Genomic DNA, 16901 nt, shown 5'->3' with positions numbered 1-16901 from the left:
GGACAGTGCAGGAAGTTTAACCTGGAAACTACTATCAAAATTAATCAGTTTAATCCTAATCCAATATGGCTGACACATTGTGCACGCAATGCGTGGTTTGCAGGCAATTGTGCACACTTTGGGAAGTTTCGCAACTACCCAAACTGGCCACTAGACATGCGCGTTGTTCTATTTTCAAATGGGCTCCACGCGTCTCCTTTTCACAGGTCATCTCGCTTGCGGCACAGATATGCCGAGTAGCGCGCATGCAAGCATTAAGCTCTTTTCTTTACACGCGCCCAATTTTGCCTCAGCACTCTCAAGTGGGACCAACCTGTAAGATACACAATGGTCCCATTGTACTTTTAGACACCGGCAAGTCGCCAAACTGTCAAAGCGTCGCCTGAAGTATTAGCGGTAACAGAGGAACCACTGGGAAAACCCTGCAGTTTAGGATTGTCGACACTGAAAAGAAGCAAGACAGGCAGTGAACCAGCAGGTAAGTTTATTTCTCCTTGGCTCAATGTCTCGGCAGCAACTGCCGATAACAGAACACCCACATTGAACCCAGCCCAGGTTCCACGCAAGGAACCAGAACATAGCCGTCCGAACATTCCATACCTACACTTTGTCTGTGTAAAGCATATGATCTAAAGCTATACGTGCTACAAACAAAAAGTTTATATACGTGTAACATGTTTGTAACTATAGTGCTGTAGATTCAAATGAGCACCACCCACCTCCCAAAAAGTGTGCAAGCATATGTAAACATTTACAATCCAATTCTAGTTGCAAAGTGCACTTATTTATAACTTAATGCTGATACCTATACATGCCGATCCTGGGAGAGTAATCAATCTAAGGTGGTCTGTTCCCTGATGGCTTGTGGGTCTCAAAGAAAGTACCATGAGTTCTCTAGATAAAATAAATCCCTTTTTTCAAAGAAAAACAAGCTGTATAGTTTGAAGCCCAAAACCAGATTGATGGAGTGTGCAAAGCATGTGAATCTACAGCTCAGCACGCAACATACAAAAGATTACTGGCAAGAAATATTTTTACTTCCAAGTTCTTAAATGGATGCCATATTGTGGTTTCAAATCACATATTTTTTCATACAATCCAAAGGTACCTGTGACCACTGCAGTTAAATGAGTAAAACTGTAAATTGATCTACTATTTTACCTGAAAGTAAAAATAAATAAATGTTTTCTAGTTTCATAAAAGCATTTAAAATGAACACGTTGGTAACATATGTTTAGTTGGTAGTGTTTCTATTCTTCTTTTTACCACTAGCAGGAGACGCATCTCAAGTTAGAAATATGCACTTTATAAACACAATACTCAACTTAAAGTAGTACAAGTCAAACAAAAAGGATATTAAAATGATGGTTTATTGAAAAATAAAATATACATCTCAAATTAGGCTTTGAAAAGCCTCTTTTAAGTGAGTCCAGTTGATTTAGCTGGTTCTGGTATAGTGCCTTATTACCAAAACGCCATTGGCCTTAGTCCGACAAAAGGTCTTTTGCTTTCCTAAAATTCAGCTGTTTTCGCAACATTGGCAATGTTTCGGGCCAATGTTTTGGGGTTTGGTGCAGTTGTCATCTATTTTGCTGGAGACTGTTATATGCCGTCAGTTTCTGTATGATGGGGTGCAGTTTAACTTGGTTGCCAGAAAAGCCCACTGAAAGCATCCTGTAGAGCTCTGTGGCATGCAAGAGAAGACATATAGCCACCAGCCAGATCCTGTGGTGAGGCTGCTCTTACATGATTCAGATACCTAAAAACAATAGAAGAAACTGTAGTTAAGTACTGTGTAGAGTTATATGTTCATAAAGTATATACAAACAAACCATTCTCGTTTTAATGCTTTGAGAAGTTGCACAAACTGCAGGAGCAATATCAGAAAACTTTGATAAACAAGTAACATGTCATCTGTAGATCAAATCTGTTTCAATCAGTGTTATAAAAACAGCTCTTCATTTGAAAGAAGTTGTGAGTGAACGTCCTAAAAGTCAACACTGCTGAGGACAGTGAGCACAAGTAAAGAAAAGCTGGTGACAAAACATACTTGAACACTCAAAGTTCAAAGGATTCTTTATATTGCTAATTTTGAGAACTTCAGTCAAATGTTCTGATGCTTGAGCCCTAGCTTAGATTATTGTGAAGGAATAGGGACAAAAGAAATGATTATCACCTACATCCTATAGACCAGAAGAGACCATATTAATTTGTCATGCACCAACCTAAACACTATTAGGATCATTTTAAAACTGCAGATATGGATTGAGGTAATGATAACTAGTGGATGTTGATATTATCCATAACTAGCTTGAGGATTGAAAGTGCAAATTAAAACGGTACAGCTTTAGCCAAAGACTCTTCTAGGTAAGTATGAACATATGGTCCTTGATTTCAGCTACTAATGGCTCTAGGATCTTTAAGATTGTAATAAAACGAAATGGCACTGTTGTGAACTGGCAGTTACCCCTCCCTGGCTCCTATGAGGAATCTTAGGAATTTACTACAGTAACTTCAAGTGGGTATATGTATACATCTTACAACTTTACTGTATCAAGTAAATACAACTTAAAAGTGAACTTTAGAATTTAAGCCAGGGTCACCATATTGAGCATCCTCAATCTGACTAACTGGGTTTAAAATATAGGAATAGTCTTCATCTCTCTTCACATTTTGATGATGGTAAGCGAGTAATACAGGGTATCTATTGCAGATTGAGTTCCTTTTTTTCCTATCCCGCACCTTTTCTTACAACTGAGGAGTTTTTCCGATTTATGATGGAGCAGAAATGTGGGTGTGGGCAAAAGACTACACGTGATCTCTCGGGAATATTCATAACCTACAAAATGCAGTACCAGGGGCTGGTAATAATCTGTGACCAATGATGGGAAAATCTAATAATCCGTTATGGTGCTGTGAGCCGCCCCGTGGAAATAAATAAATAATATAAAAAAATAATAAAATATATATATATATGATGGCTGCCGTTTTGTTTGTGAGATGCATTGAATAAACCGAGCGCAATTTTAAGGATTTTGTGGTCCGTGCTCTTTGTATCCACTAACTGAGGAAGAGGATAAGTGGAGGAAGAGTGTTAATGTGATATATATATATATATATATATATATATATATATATTTTTTTCCCACACAAAAATGCCGCACCTCGTAAATCCTTAGTATTCTTCTTCTAACGATGAACAGCACTACTCCACCATTCGTCATTAAAAGAAGAATACTAAGGATTTACTGAGTGCGGCGTTTTTGTGTGAAAAATTGATTTTTGGGCTCGAAGGGTTCAGCCTGTCAACAGCCCCCGCAGTGGAGCGCACCCGGATTGAACCTAATTGTGGAAAATATATATCAGTAGGAATTTATAGTTAGGGTGTAGTTTCCATAGGAAGAGCGTTTTTGATTTGCCAATAATTTTGGCGTCATTTGACAAATCCTTGTGAAATTTTCAAAACTTGTTCGACACCCACTTCAGCTGCTGTCTGAAAATTTCGGGGTGATCCGTGAAGCAGGGGCCGAGAAAAAGGGGGGGTCCCAAAACGTGTTTCCCCCATGTTAATTTCAGTAGGAACATTAGACAAGGCTACAGCCCAAACTGCTGAACGGAATTACACCAAATTTGGCAGAAAGGTTGCGGTTAGCCCAGAATGCCACCTTTTTTGATAAATGGTTTAAATCCGTTCAGTAGTTTTGGAGTTATTTAAAGAAATTTCCCGTTGTATATATAGGGATGCAAAGGATACACTACCCCTTCCGATCTCGTGCTGAGATCTGGTTGGCTGCCAACACTTCAAACCAGGAAGTGTTGGCAGCCATTTTGTGTCGCGGTTGAACTGAGTCAGAGAAAAAAGATTTAAAAAGGGGGGGGGGGGGGGCAGGGCAGAAACACCCTGACCCTCTCTCTTGGCGGGGTGGGGGATAGTCCAAATTTATGGTGTGAGTTGCCCTGGATCCGTGACTGCCGGCAAAGTTTTAAAAAAATGAAGCGCTTCGTTTGGTTCCCAGGGCATTGGGAGAGCCACGAGGCTCCCCTGCATACAAGGACACTGCCCCGGGGGGAGGTGGAGGTCCCTGGGGCTTTGAATAGCCCGAGGAGGGGGGCCCGTGCGCCCCCCTCCTATATTTATCAGATGCCCCCGGGACCTTGCCCACCCGGGAGTTTTTCTAAAGCAAGTGCTGGCTGAGTTATTCTAAAGCAAGTGCTGGCTTATTTTTTTCTATTTTGCTATGTATTTGAGGTATCCACCCACGAGTCTGCGTCAACATTTATAAAAAATGCTTTTCCCACCATGTGGGATCAGGGTATTTCTACCCTGCTCCCTTTTCTTTAGTTTCAACTCTTTAATGAGTTCAAGCCGAGTCCCAAGATGGCTGCAAACACTTTCTGGTTGAAGTGTTGGCAGCCTATCAAATTTTGGTAGGATCCGCGAGTCTACTGCAAGAACTCGGATCCCCAGATATCTATTTTTTCAAAGTTAGATATCTCAAAAACTACTGAGCGGATTTACACCAAATCACAAAAAGCACGCTTTCTGGACCAACATCTAACTTTCTGCTAAATTTAGTGTAATTCTATTCAGCAGGAAAAATTCCCATAGACTTATCATGGGGAAAACGTATGTTGGGAGTGGGACCCCCCTTTTTTCTCGTGCCCCGCTTGATGGATCACCCCGAAACTTTCAACACAGCAGCTGAACCAAAAAGGGGAAGTTGTGAGAATATTTTGTGGAGAATCATCAAGTGGTGCCAAAGTTATTGGCAAAACAAAAAATGTTTTTCCTATGGAAACTCTTGCATTGATACGGAAGAGAAATTGGATGTGATCAAAATCTTAACCCGTTCCGTGCCTTGCACGTAACCGTTATGCCCAAGGCACAATAGTTAGAAATCCCACTGCTGACAGCAGAGGGATTTCCTTTTTTTTCCAGCCTCGTGAGCTGGGAAGAGCTTCCCCAGCTGCCTGAGGCATTTTACTTTCACTGCCATCGTGCTCCTGGGGCTACCTCAGCCCCCCGAGCACGTAGGCAGACGGTAGAGGTATCTTTGGAAAGGGGGGGATCTCCCCTTTCTAATGGTACCCTTCCCCAACTTGGTAACTCTCAGCGCCAGGATACCCGTTGGGTGACAGTGCGCTAGACAAGTCCAGCTTACTACTACTACTATTAGTGGATCCCTGCTTGGGGAATGTCACAGGAGGGAAATCCTCAAGCAGGGGTCCACCCACTAGATACCTGGGGGGCAGAAAGCCCACTAGGCACCAGGATTATTGTTTTATTTAATAGAGGGGTGGGGGCTGCCCACAATGGGCATGCCAATACCCCCACCCCAACACAAAAGGGACAATATTTCTGCCCCCGGGGGCAGATGGGGGTATTACCCCAATCTGGCACCCAGGGGAGGGCAGAAAGCCCACTAAACACCAGGGATTTTTTTATTATTATACAATGGGCAAGGTCAAGACCCCACCACAGTTATAAAAACATCAGTCTTTCTGCCTCCCCTGGGGGACAGATGAGGATTCTAGCCCCAGATCTACCCCCCGGGGGGTAGAAAGACCACTAGCCGCCAGGGTTTTTTTGTTTTGAATATGTAGGCATGAGGCTGCTCAAAATGGCCATGCCAATGCCCCGACCCAAACAAAGAAGAGACAGTGTTCCTGCCTGCCCTGGGGATGCAGATGGTGGGATATTAGCCTTGATCTGACCTGGGGGGGGGGGGGGGGGGCAGAAAGGCTACTAGACACCAGGGATATGTTTATGGGCATGTCAGGGAGCGGCCCCTTAGGCATGGGATGCACCTCTTTTTTTTTGTGAACACATTGTGGCTACTTCTAAACACCCCACCTCCCCACCCAAAGAGACCGGGACCAAAAATGCAGGTGTCCTCTTGCAAAGCCAGATCGTTTTGTGATAGATCATTTTGATGTATACAAAATATGTTTTGGGCCCTTCCCTGTAGCAGGCACCTGGCCCACCAACACAAGTGAGGTACCATTTCTATTGGGAGACCTGGGGGATGCTGGGCGGTAGGAAATTTGTATCGGCCTGGTGATTCCACAACTTTCCAACACAGAAATGTGAGGAAAATGTAATTTCTTTTACCACAATTTGAGGTTTGCAGAGGATTCTGGGTAAGAGAATGTTGGGGATCCATGCAAGCCACACCTCCCTGGACTTCCCCAGGTGTCTAGTTTCCCGAAATATCAGGGTTTGGTAGGTTTCCACAGAAATGTGAGGAAAATTTGTTTTTTAACACATTTTGAGGTTTGCAAGGAATTCTGGGTCACATAACCTACTGAGAGCCACACAACTCACCCCATCCTGGAATTCCCTGGGTGTCAAGTTGTCAAAAATGTACAGGTTTGCTAGGTTTCTCTAGGTGCCGGCTGAGCTAGGGCTCAAAATACACAGCTAGGCACACTGCAAAATAAGGGTCAGGTTTCTGTGGAAAAATGTGTTGGGTCCACGTTGCGTTTTGGGACATTTCCTGTCGCAGGCACTACCCACGCAAGTGAGGTACCACTTTTATACGAAGACTTGGAGGAATGCTGGGTGGATGGAAGTTTGCGGCTTCTTGCAGATTCCAGAACTGTGTTTTTTTTTTTTTAAACATTTTGAGGCTGGCAAGGGATTCTGGATAACATAACCTTGTGAGTGCTACACAAGTCACCCAATCCTGGATTCCCTGGGTGTCCAGATTTTGAAAATGTACAGGTTTGCTAAGTTTTTCTAGGTTCTGTCTGAACTAGGACTCAAAATCTACTGCTAGCCACATTGCAAAAAAAGGGTCAGTTTTCAGTGGAAAAATGTGATGTGAGGCACTGCTTTTATCGGGAGACCTTGGGGATCACAGAATAGTAGAAGAAGTTGTATTACCAGTTGTCTTTCTACGTTCCAAATGTAAAACTATCTAAAAAAAGAAGACTTTTTGAAAAATGCCCTCTAATTCACATGCTAGTATGGCTACCCACAAATTCAGAGATGTGTAAATAACCACGGATTCTAAACTCAATATCTCGTTCCCATTTCGGAAATACATAGGTTTCCTTGGTGCCTCTTTTTCACTCTTTATATTTTACCCAATGAATTGCTATATACCTGGTACACAATGAAAAACAATTTCAAGGTGCGGCACAGTTATTGGCTCTGGGTACCTCAGGATCTTGGGGAACCTACAAGCCCTATATTTCTCTGCAACCAGAAGGGTCTCTCGGACGTAACAGTTATCTAAACTTCAGAAATGTTTAGCTTTCCAGGATCCATTATTGGTTTCACACCCATTTCTACCACTAACTGGAAGGAGGTTGAAAGCACAAAGAATAGAAAAAATAGGATATGTCCCGGTAAAATGCAAAAACTGTGTAGAAAATGTGAGTTTTCTGACAAATGTCTGCCTGTTTCTGAAACCTGCGAAGGTTGTGATTTTAGCACCACCAGCCCTTCATTACTGCCAATTGCAGGGAAAAAACAGAAGGTTTCTTCGGCAGCACTTTTCCACATTTGTCCCCCCAAAAAACAAATTTAGCTGTATTTTGCCTAATTGCTCAATCCCCTCCAGGGGAATCAACAGTCCCTGGGCACCTTTAGAATCCTGAGGATGTTGGAAGAAAATGACGCAGATCTGGCTTGAATACCTTATATGGACAAAAGTTATCGGGGCCTAAGCGCGAACTACCCCAAATAGCCCAATAAGGGCTTGTTACGGGGGTTGGGGGGGAGAGGGGTTAGGCCTGTCAGAAAAGGAGTTAAATGGCAGGTTTATATGTCAATGTTATGGTATGCTTCCTGGTAGCAACTGATCTACTGTTTGACTAGAATATACTCCTTGTGCTAAATAAAATGATGCCATTAAATGGAAAGTTGAAGCCTTTCTCAAACATCATGAAGGAGACGTGTATACTGCCAATAGTTTACAGCACAAAACTGCTCCCTAGGCTATACAGGGACACATTTTTTATACATGTCCAAATCAAGCCAAAAGGACATGTGTTTGGTAAGTACCACAGGGCTATTTGTAAAATACACTTCAGGTAATCTGTATTGCCAGTGTCATCCCAAGCTGTAGCCTCTCTGCTGTGGAAGAGAGGCAGAACATAGGGACCACTTCCCATGGTGACAAAGAATGTGACTAAGATGGTCAATTATTGAAGAGTGGTACATAATTTGCAGTCCAACTTCTTGGACAGAGATGTCCAGAGCTAGTTCTCTACTTAACTCCCTAAGCTACATCTAAAATAGAAATGCCGAGCAGTTGCGCTGGATATGCATTCATCATGATTTATAAAGCGCAGCTAATCACCCGAAAGGTTATCCAGGCGCTAGCAGGTCCCAGAGGCTCAACTGAAAACCCAGGTCTTGAGGGCCCTCCTGAATTCTGGAAGTGAGGTGATGGTCCGGTATTGCGCATTGGCCTCTTTCTGCATCATATAGATTCTACAGCTATCCATTGGTAGAGCAGGTAGAAGTTGAATGAACAAGCAGTCCCTAACACGTCAGCATTGGTAAATGATCTCCAGCAAACTGTGCTTTTGGAACCTGTGCAAAGAAGACATATGCAAAAGTACCTGAAAAATTGTGAAAAGCGTCTGTACATAAGGAAGAAAAAAATATCTATACATTAAAAAAAAAAAAAAAAAAGCAACACGGTTTCTCTCTGGTACTGAGGTAGTTCTACCTAGAAGCATGATGCGGTCTCTATTCTTCCCGGAGTGGGAGAAAAAAACAGTCCTGCAAGCAAGGTGGCTATGGAACCTTACAGAGGTGGGAAGGAGGATTGGTTAAAAGGGTGTGTCCACAAGCCTTCCATCCCTCACAGATTCTAACATTGTAGTCATTGTGTCTACATTGCCAGAATTGGAAAAGTACGTAGATGGAATCATCTGCAAATTTTATGAATAAAACATTTAGGTTTCTGGCCTCCGGTATTCTTGAATAACAAGAAAATTGCAATCTTGTCAGAATGCTCCATATCCCAAATTCTGTCCTCTGACCATAACGCGCTAAGACACCCCTGGGTAATTGCGCGCTTTATAAAACAAGTTTACATTTACATCTTGTATTCTTCTAACTTTAGGTTGTAGCCTAATGAAACGACGCCATTTTGAAACATGCATCATTAGAAGAGTGAACTGGCAATTCCGACTGTGGTGCATGCAGCTTTTCACAGTGTTTGTTATTCTATGAAACGTGAAACTACTGCTGTGCTTCCAGGAAAGCATGGGACCACCAGCATACCTAAAACCTTTCGCATACTCGAATTTATGACTGCACAGTGTTTCCATAAAGAGTATATAAAAACAGTGCGTTTTAAGGGAGGAAATGGAATAAGCAGTCATTCGTGTGAATGCCAAAAATAGTTTTTTAAAGGATTAATTTAAGTTCTAAACCTGGAAGTATGGAATTACTTAAAACTAGAATGTTAAAGGAGAATACTTGTCCTATTAATCATTCCTCTTACACTACGAGTACGTCAATGATATACATTTGAACGGTACTGCAGCAAAATGTCACATAGATAGAGCCCTGTTAGTTACATCTTGAAGTTCACTTAAATATGTGATAGCGAACAAAGCAAGTTTGATGTTAGTGAATGTCCCAAATACTAGTGCCACGATTTAATGAGTCATGTATCCTGGCTATAGCAGATATATATCAGGCAAGGGAGCATGCTATAATGGCTTACTACAAGAGGAGTTGTTTGAGAATATGTACCAACAAGAAATTCCGAATATGTTGCGTTTTCGAATAACATGAATCAAAATCCGTTTGACCACAACTCAACTAAATGATCATTGGAAAAAAAACACAACTAGAACCGAGGCTTCACGCTAAGAAGACAGGCAAAAATAACTGAGGAGAAGTGTTAATGGATATGTGAAGAAAACCCCCATAATGCAATATGGCAGGTTAGATTTGAGCTCTATAAACACACAATATCCCAAACTTGTCTGAGTAAGAGTCACAAGTACAAATCCTACTCCAAACACAGCAACGAAGGTTTGGTGTCAGTAGGAGTAGGGTCTCCACTCAAAATCTAAAAATGCTCCTGGTTCCCAACCATTGTTCATCGTTGCAAAGATATATGATGTGGTTTTTAGGTTGTGTACATCTGCTAAATATTTGTCCCCTTAGTGTTTTTCCTGGTAGATCTTTGTGTCTGCGATCCAGAGAGCTGTTCATGGCCAGACCATGCCCAAAACACTGTGCCACTGGGTCCGATGTTTGCATTTCCCTGCAGTCCATTTGGAAGGAGAGTGGGTCATTGCGACATGGTGGCCAAGCCCGGGCGAGGAGTTTTTAAGTTCGTCGATACGAGTTATTCTGCTGTGGGGGTGACGGCCAAACGACCCTCCAACAAGCCAATGTCAACAGTTTCAGTTATTTCATCCGTTTAGGGTCTCGGTAAGCCGCATGCTGTATGTGTTGCAACTGCGCTTTCCTAAGTGTTATTGAAGTGTTTGTGGGAGTTGGTGTCTGAGCTGTTTGCATTGCTGAGTGTTTAATATGATTAACGTGCGAGGCTGCTGTGTTGATGATGTATGCAATCCGACAGAAAGTTTGTTGTTTAGGTTTGTCATAATGGGTAAGTCTCTCTGAAGTATTGGCTTAGTCAGGGCAGCCCTATCCTAGCAATTTACCTCTGCCCATCTTTCCTGTTTCAGTGGGCCTCAGCCTCTACCCTTCTCAAGAGCAAGTGGGGTTTCTAAATGCTTGAGGGGTTTTAAATAACGGAGTGACTGCTAATCCCTTGGACGTTTGGCATATTACTTTCTTATAGAAAAGTTATGTCTGCAACTGTCGGTTTAAATGCTAAGGACGCCTGCTCTTAGATTTGTGACTGCTCGTGTTCTCCGATAGTAACTAGTGTTTCCTAGTATGATCTCAACTTTGTATGCAATTATAGCCTTATAACTTAAGACTACTGCTTGCTGCCCAAATAGTACTATAAATCATGAGGAATTTGTTTGTTAAATGCGATGCCTAACTGTTCACGTAACTGGGTTGAATTTTATAATTTTCAGATAAACACAAAAACATTCTCCAAAAAAAGAAATACAAATTACAGAACAGGAAATTGATTCTTTGTGTGAAAATATATATTTTTTTTTTAAAGATTTCCATTGCTACTGGGGAAAACCACACTTGAAGATACTAGTAAACTTGTCCCAGACCCCCCTACATTTATTTGGGAAACAGCAAATACCATGACCGCCGAACAACGCAATGTCTTTGCAACGCTAGTGGAACAACGAATGCGTCTGAACCACTCATTCCATTTACAATGCAAGTTGTCACAAAAAAAGGGTTAGGTAAAGCTGCGTTGGACTTTCCCTACAGTTGCGGGGACTGGAGTTGGAATACGAAATTATACTATTCCAAAGTCCAGCGCCCCCGGAGACAAGTCGGTGTAACGACTTGCGTTGTAAATGGAATGCGTGGTTCAGATGCATTCTTTCTTCCACCTACGTTGTTAAGGAACACGTAGGAAAGGAAAGCGTGGTTGTGTCATACAACCATTTATTTAAATGTTTTAAAAAAAAAAGTCAAGCAGTACATTCCATGTTTCTGTGGATTATAAGAAATCGCAGCATCCGATAATGATGTGCTAGCTGCCCTTGGATATGTATTTGTATTTACCCTGAGTATGGCTGTAACATGTATTTTTTAACTCATGTATAAATTTTAATGATTGCTTTTTTAACTCTAATTTTAAGCAAGCTGTGTTTTTTTTAATGTGATTATGAATTGTACATATGTTGATTCTGTACTTGTTTATTTTTTTTATTGCTTTTATGACAAATGTCGAATAAAGCTGTTTTGGATTGGATTGGATTGGTTTCTGTATATATAGTAAATTCATACTGATCAATGTCCTGCTTCTGACCAGGTGGTTTATTATCATTGTATTTATTTGGAAGTTTAATAGAATGCTGCTTTTCTCCTTTCAGTTACTTCAGAGCAAGAAATAGCTAGAGAATAAAGTCAGCTTTGGTTATACTTAATGCACATTGCAGTTTGATTGGTGGAACGGAATCTTGTCTGGTTGCCTCCTTTCGTATGAAAGCATAACCCTTCCCAAAGATGGGCAACAAAATAAAAAAAGACCGAATTTCTTCTTCACTTCTGCATCCACCTTACCAAAATCAATAAATGAAAAGGAGTGATGCTCACACTACCGTTCAAGTTTTTGGTATCCAAGATCTGTGAGTTGCACATCTCTAGCTTTGGAAATCATGCTCACCTAGTGAATTTTCACACTAGAGTCCGAGTTTTTGGTAGCAGGATCTGCTGGTGTGGGGCATCTCTGGCTTTGAAGGCCTCCTATAGTATCCTTATTTCAAGAAAAGCTTGGTCTACAAAAATGTACTGAAAGACCTAACCTTCTGCTTCAGACTAATCAAGAGTTTTGGGATTTTCCCTTCTCTGGACATAACCCCAATGATTAATAATTTTCTCTCTTCAAGGCAGACAAAGATGCCAAGTCACATTATACGTTCTAGCTACCTAAAGGCTGCAGTGAGGGGGAAATTTCACAAAGCAATGCCACCTCCACTACCCATGGTAACTATTACACACCTAAATCCTAAACTCTCCATGCAAAAGAAATGAAATCTGTGCATGTGCATAGGGAGTGCCTTTGTACTGCAAATATAGAATTTATAAATTGTTTTAGGAATAGGACACTAATGATCTGTGTCATGGTGGATCACATTATTTTTGTCCAATGGACTCACTCTCCTGCTATCTCTCCTGTGGTCTGCTTTAATTGTGCACTAATCTTTTTATACTACTGATGCATCATTAACCTACAGATCTGAATTTCCTTCCAGCAAATACATTATAATGAAGTAAAAATGTGTAATTTGCTTCATCAAATCTTAAGATCGTAAAACCTGTAGGCATTATCCATATGTTTTAAACATCTTTTCTTTAAGGATTCATAACCGATACCTATGGAACATAAGCAGAATCTGTGAATGTTTGTCTATGAAAGAATATGCTTTCCTAAAAGTCGATTTAAAAGACTAGAAAAACATGGTTTTATTATTTTTGAATAAGGTTCAAGAAGCGTTGATTTGTGTAAACCATGGCGTCCTGCACTTCGCAGTCACATCCTGCAGAATGTGTTGACTTGTGCATAGTCCAATCCCACTTCCGGTTCTCTGGCTACAACAATCACAACAGTTCTACCATTCCTTTCCAGCCACAGTGAAGCAGAGCTGCCAAGCTCCTTTGATCAGGCGGAGTCCCGCGACTGTATAATATCAGCAGAATGGATCAACTCTGCTGCTTCATAATTGGACCCCACTCAAGTCTATGTGGTGGGTGCTTTTTAGGTCTCGCCTACGCAGCACGCATGCCCTGCATAGGCAAAAAGACCTTTTGCTATCGCTTCGCCTTTTCAGCCGAAACGTGCACGCGTTCCATTGCCTTCAATGGCAACGTGTGCACGTGTAGCGATTGCCTTGCGGGAGCGAGCTTGACACCATATGTTTGTAATTAACTTACAAACACATGGTGCCCCTGGCTCGCTCCCGCAAGGGAAACGCTTTGTGTGCTGCCGGCCACACCCCCCTCAACTCTCACTTTTGGCACGCGTGCTTGTTTGTTGTTGCAGTTTTATATAGCGTGAGCTCGTCCCAAAGGTATTGGAGCACTGTACGTGAGCGCCACTTATATTACACACGGACACATTCATTTTCGGTAGGCACCGGGGGGTTAACGATTTGCCCACAATCACAGGATGAAGAGCAGACATCGAGAGTAGCCACGCATTTATCGCACCTTCTGAAGTTGCTGACTAAACAAGATGGGAGTGCCGCTATTGGCGCTCATGGTCATACCACGGACCGCTCTGGCAGCACACAGTGTGTTACAGACTGCACACTCTGCGTAGTGCAACTACTGCACTGTTTTGCTCCGGTGTATCTTCATCTGCCAGGAGGGGATTTTCGTTTGCGCCAGCCAGGCTGGCTCAACTGTGCTCTCACTGGCAGCAGGGCCGCGCATTCGCAACTTTTTCCATTTGCCGCCTGAGTCAGAACTTAGGTCATTAAGGGGGCGGGCGGCGCGAGCGGGCGGAAGTTATGTTTGTAACTTTGGTTTTGAAGCCCACCACTGCTCGCACCGCCACCTGTGCCTCTCATCAGGATGCACTGCTGTAACCGGTCAGACCAGGCTGCTCGAGACTCCTCGTCGCGGCTTGTGGGGCCACAGTCACTGTCCAGACCTCGGGAAGACTCGTGTCTGTCCTTCGAGGTGAGGCTCAGTAAGATTTCAGACAACTAAAGGGAAAGGTGCCCACGGGCAAATATCGATCCCTGGAAACAGGCCACCCCCCTTAGAATAAGTGTTGATGCAGTAATAAGTAATTCTGCCTAAGCGCTAACTATCCGCGCGCTGCAGTTAACAGTTGAAAGCTTCCGCTGTATGGGATATGTTAAATGTTGTTTGCACATGGCCCTCCGTAGTAGTACATGCCCTCACTTGCCAAGCTACTTCGGCACGCAGCAGAGGTGCTTCCGACACCACCCCGGTCCCCAGATCATAAACTACAATCTTATAAACTAAACTTAGCCCATCATGATTTAACACGTCAGGAATCCCTCAGCACGCCGGCCATATGTGCAGAAATGTGTCCCTACCTGGCAATGTAATTTTTGGTAAAGCGTCATGTTAGGCCCAATTCAGACTAACTGTGTCGTTTTTGGGGTGCAGGGAACTAAGTCTACAGTCATTCAGTCAGTGCCCTTATTCACATGCACTCATGAGGCGGCACACGATTAAAGACGGGAGGAGAGGTTGAGGTAGGGAAGATTTTATATTGTAGGCTTTTGGTAGCTCTGTTTTTTTACGTGCCTGTTGCAACTGCAGTGGTTTCTCAAAGCAGGCATATCACGGTCATAGGTCCTTGTGTGAGCTGACTTTCTTCGACTGTGTCACGGCCTGCTAGGTCTGCTGCGCAGCGTCAGATTTTTTTACTGTTTATTTCCCTCATATAATTATCAAACCTTGCCTGGAGTTTAAATAGAGTCAGTATCTTGTAGATCAGCGGAGTTGGCGGGCAGCAGCTTTGTTGTATTGCATTACATTGCAGTATAGTTTTTCTATTTTTCTTTTTAGCAAATTTTATATATAATTTTATGTATTTTCACTTTTCTAGTTTTTTGTATATACCTTGTATAAATAGAAAAAAATATAAAATAAACACGTCATGTGTGAGAAAACCACCCAAGCCTGTTTTTAGCCAACAACTTATTGCATTCTTTTAACCTAAACTTTTGCTATTTTGGGCTGTCTGGGCCTATTGCCCCCTAGGTGAGAAGCACTTTTGATTTTAAAAACACATAAAAGTGACAATCATAACATGGGGCCTTTTCGCTATGAAGCTGCTCTGTTGGATGTAGCGGGTATGCCCAGACCTAGGTCCCGGGCTCACTGTGACACTGGATTCAAGCTAGCCTGGCTGATGAGGGGTGACCCCCCCCCCCCCCCCCAAAAAAAACTAATTTGTGAGCTTTTTGTGTCCTCAATAATAGTTACCTCTTATGCAAAGGTGAGTCAGAAATAATGTGAATTGATTCTTTAATATTAGCCATCGCATCAGTGAACAGAAAAAATTAATTATTTTGCATGAGAAAAACATACCTCTAGTGGTCCCTTAATAGGGGGCCTGTCTTTCCGACAAGGCTCTCCATTTGAACAACCTGCTCACTTTTCTTGTGTAATGATTAACTTGATAGAAACTCTCAAAAGTATAAGTTTATGCCTTGAAGCACTGACATTTTAAACCAAGGAAGATCTCAGACAGTTATTTTTGGAGCAGAAGCATATAGAAACCCTCTTCTTATCAAGAGGTGAATAAATACACCCTTTATAAGATTCAGATAGGGATAATGATCATGGAGGCGAGATTACATGGGGGGCAGAGCTGCATTTTCCACTGAAAAGGTCACAGAATGTTTTATACTCTCCTAAAGCAAAAAATACTGGACAGTTTTACACAAAATTTGGCATGAAATTAGTTACTACCAGATTTGACCCTTTTCGTTGTTTGATGTAAGTGCATTCAGTAATTTTTAACAAAAGTCAAATAGAAACTATTATGTACACCTAGGGGGCAGCCTCAAAGTTCATATCTAACTGGCTAGCAGCAATGCAGTGTCTGAACCACAAATATGTTAGAAAACTACTAAATGCTGTAAAAGCCTAGCCATGTTTTCTGGTCACCATTACGCAATGAGAGTGACTTGCAAACCACAAAAAAAAATGCAAGAGCCACAATAAGACCCACACTAACCTCGGAAGTGGTGGGGGAGTCAAGGGCAATGGGAACACCCTAGTTGGTGGACAGATCTACATCAACTCCTGCAGGCTCTAGAGGTAAGCGGGCTTTGCGAAGTGCGTGGCTTAAGGCCATTCCCTGTGACAGAGCCTGATGAGCATGACCAAAGGCCCAGTGGGATCCGACGGCAGAGAGACTAGACACAGAGTATGAGTTGGAATAAATAAAATGATAAGGCGAAATACAGTTTTAGTGAGAATTCCCTATGATTAAACGATTGATGACCTTGGTGTGTGTGTATTGCCGGTCTACTAGGTATTGGGGGGACATGGAGTTTCTTGTTTTCAAGCCTACCCCAAATAAATTATGAGAAAACAAAAAAGGGGGGAAACCCATAAACCCTCTACAGCCTGGGTTACTCCACTAGAAAGAGAACTATGAACAAGGCTCTAGCAATATATATATTAGATTCAAGTAAAAGGTCAACTTATTGTTTGTAACCTCCGTGGTGCTAGAGTCACCCTTAGGAATGAAATCATGATTATTCTAATAATTTGTGTTCGGTTTACACAAGAGGCATGGCAGTGCTACAGTCAAGAAGGCTAC

At 42.3% G+C, this 16901-nt stretch overlaps 1 protein-coding gene across 2 annotated transcripts in view; it reads right to left on the bottom strand.

Moving 5' to 3' along the window:
• Positions 1-1352: 1352 nt before the first annotated feature.
• MNAT1 (MNAT1 component of CDK activating kinase) overlaps positions 1353-16901 on the bottom strand; it is a 574189-nt gene continuing 558640 nt past the window's right edge. For both annotated transcript variants that reach the window (XR_014968776.1, XM_085626176.1), the window contains one exon: positions 1353-1759. Coding sequence is in view for 1 of the 2 variants with exons in the window: in XM_085626176.1 (XP_085482302.1) it covers positions 1639-1759 (121 nt within the window). In the remaining variant the exon portion in view is untranslated. The remainder of the gene's footprint in view (positions 1760-16901) is intronic.

This window comes from Triturus cristatus, chromosome 9 (assembly GCF_964204655.1).
Source record: "Triturus cristatus chromosome 9, aTriCri1.1, whole genome shotgun sequence".
Classification (NCBI taxonomy): domain Eukaryota; kingdom Metazoa; phylum Chordata; class Amphibia; order Caudata; family Salamandridae; genus Triturus; species Triturus cristatus.
This window is presented reverse-complemented; position numbering and strand designations above follow the sequence as displayed.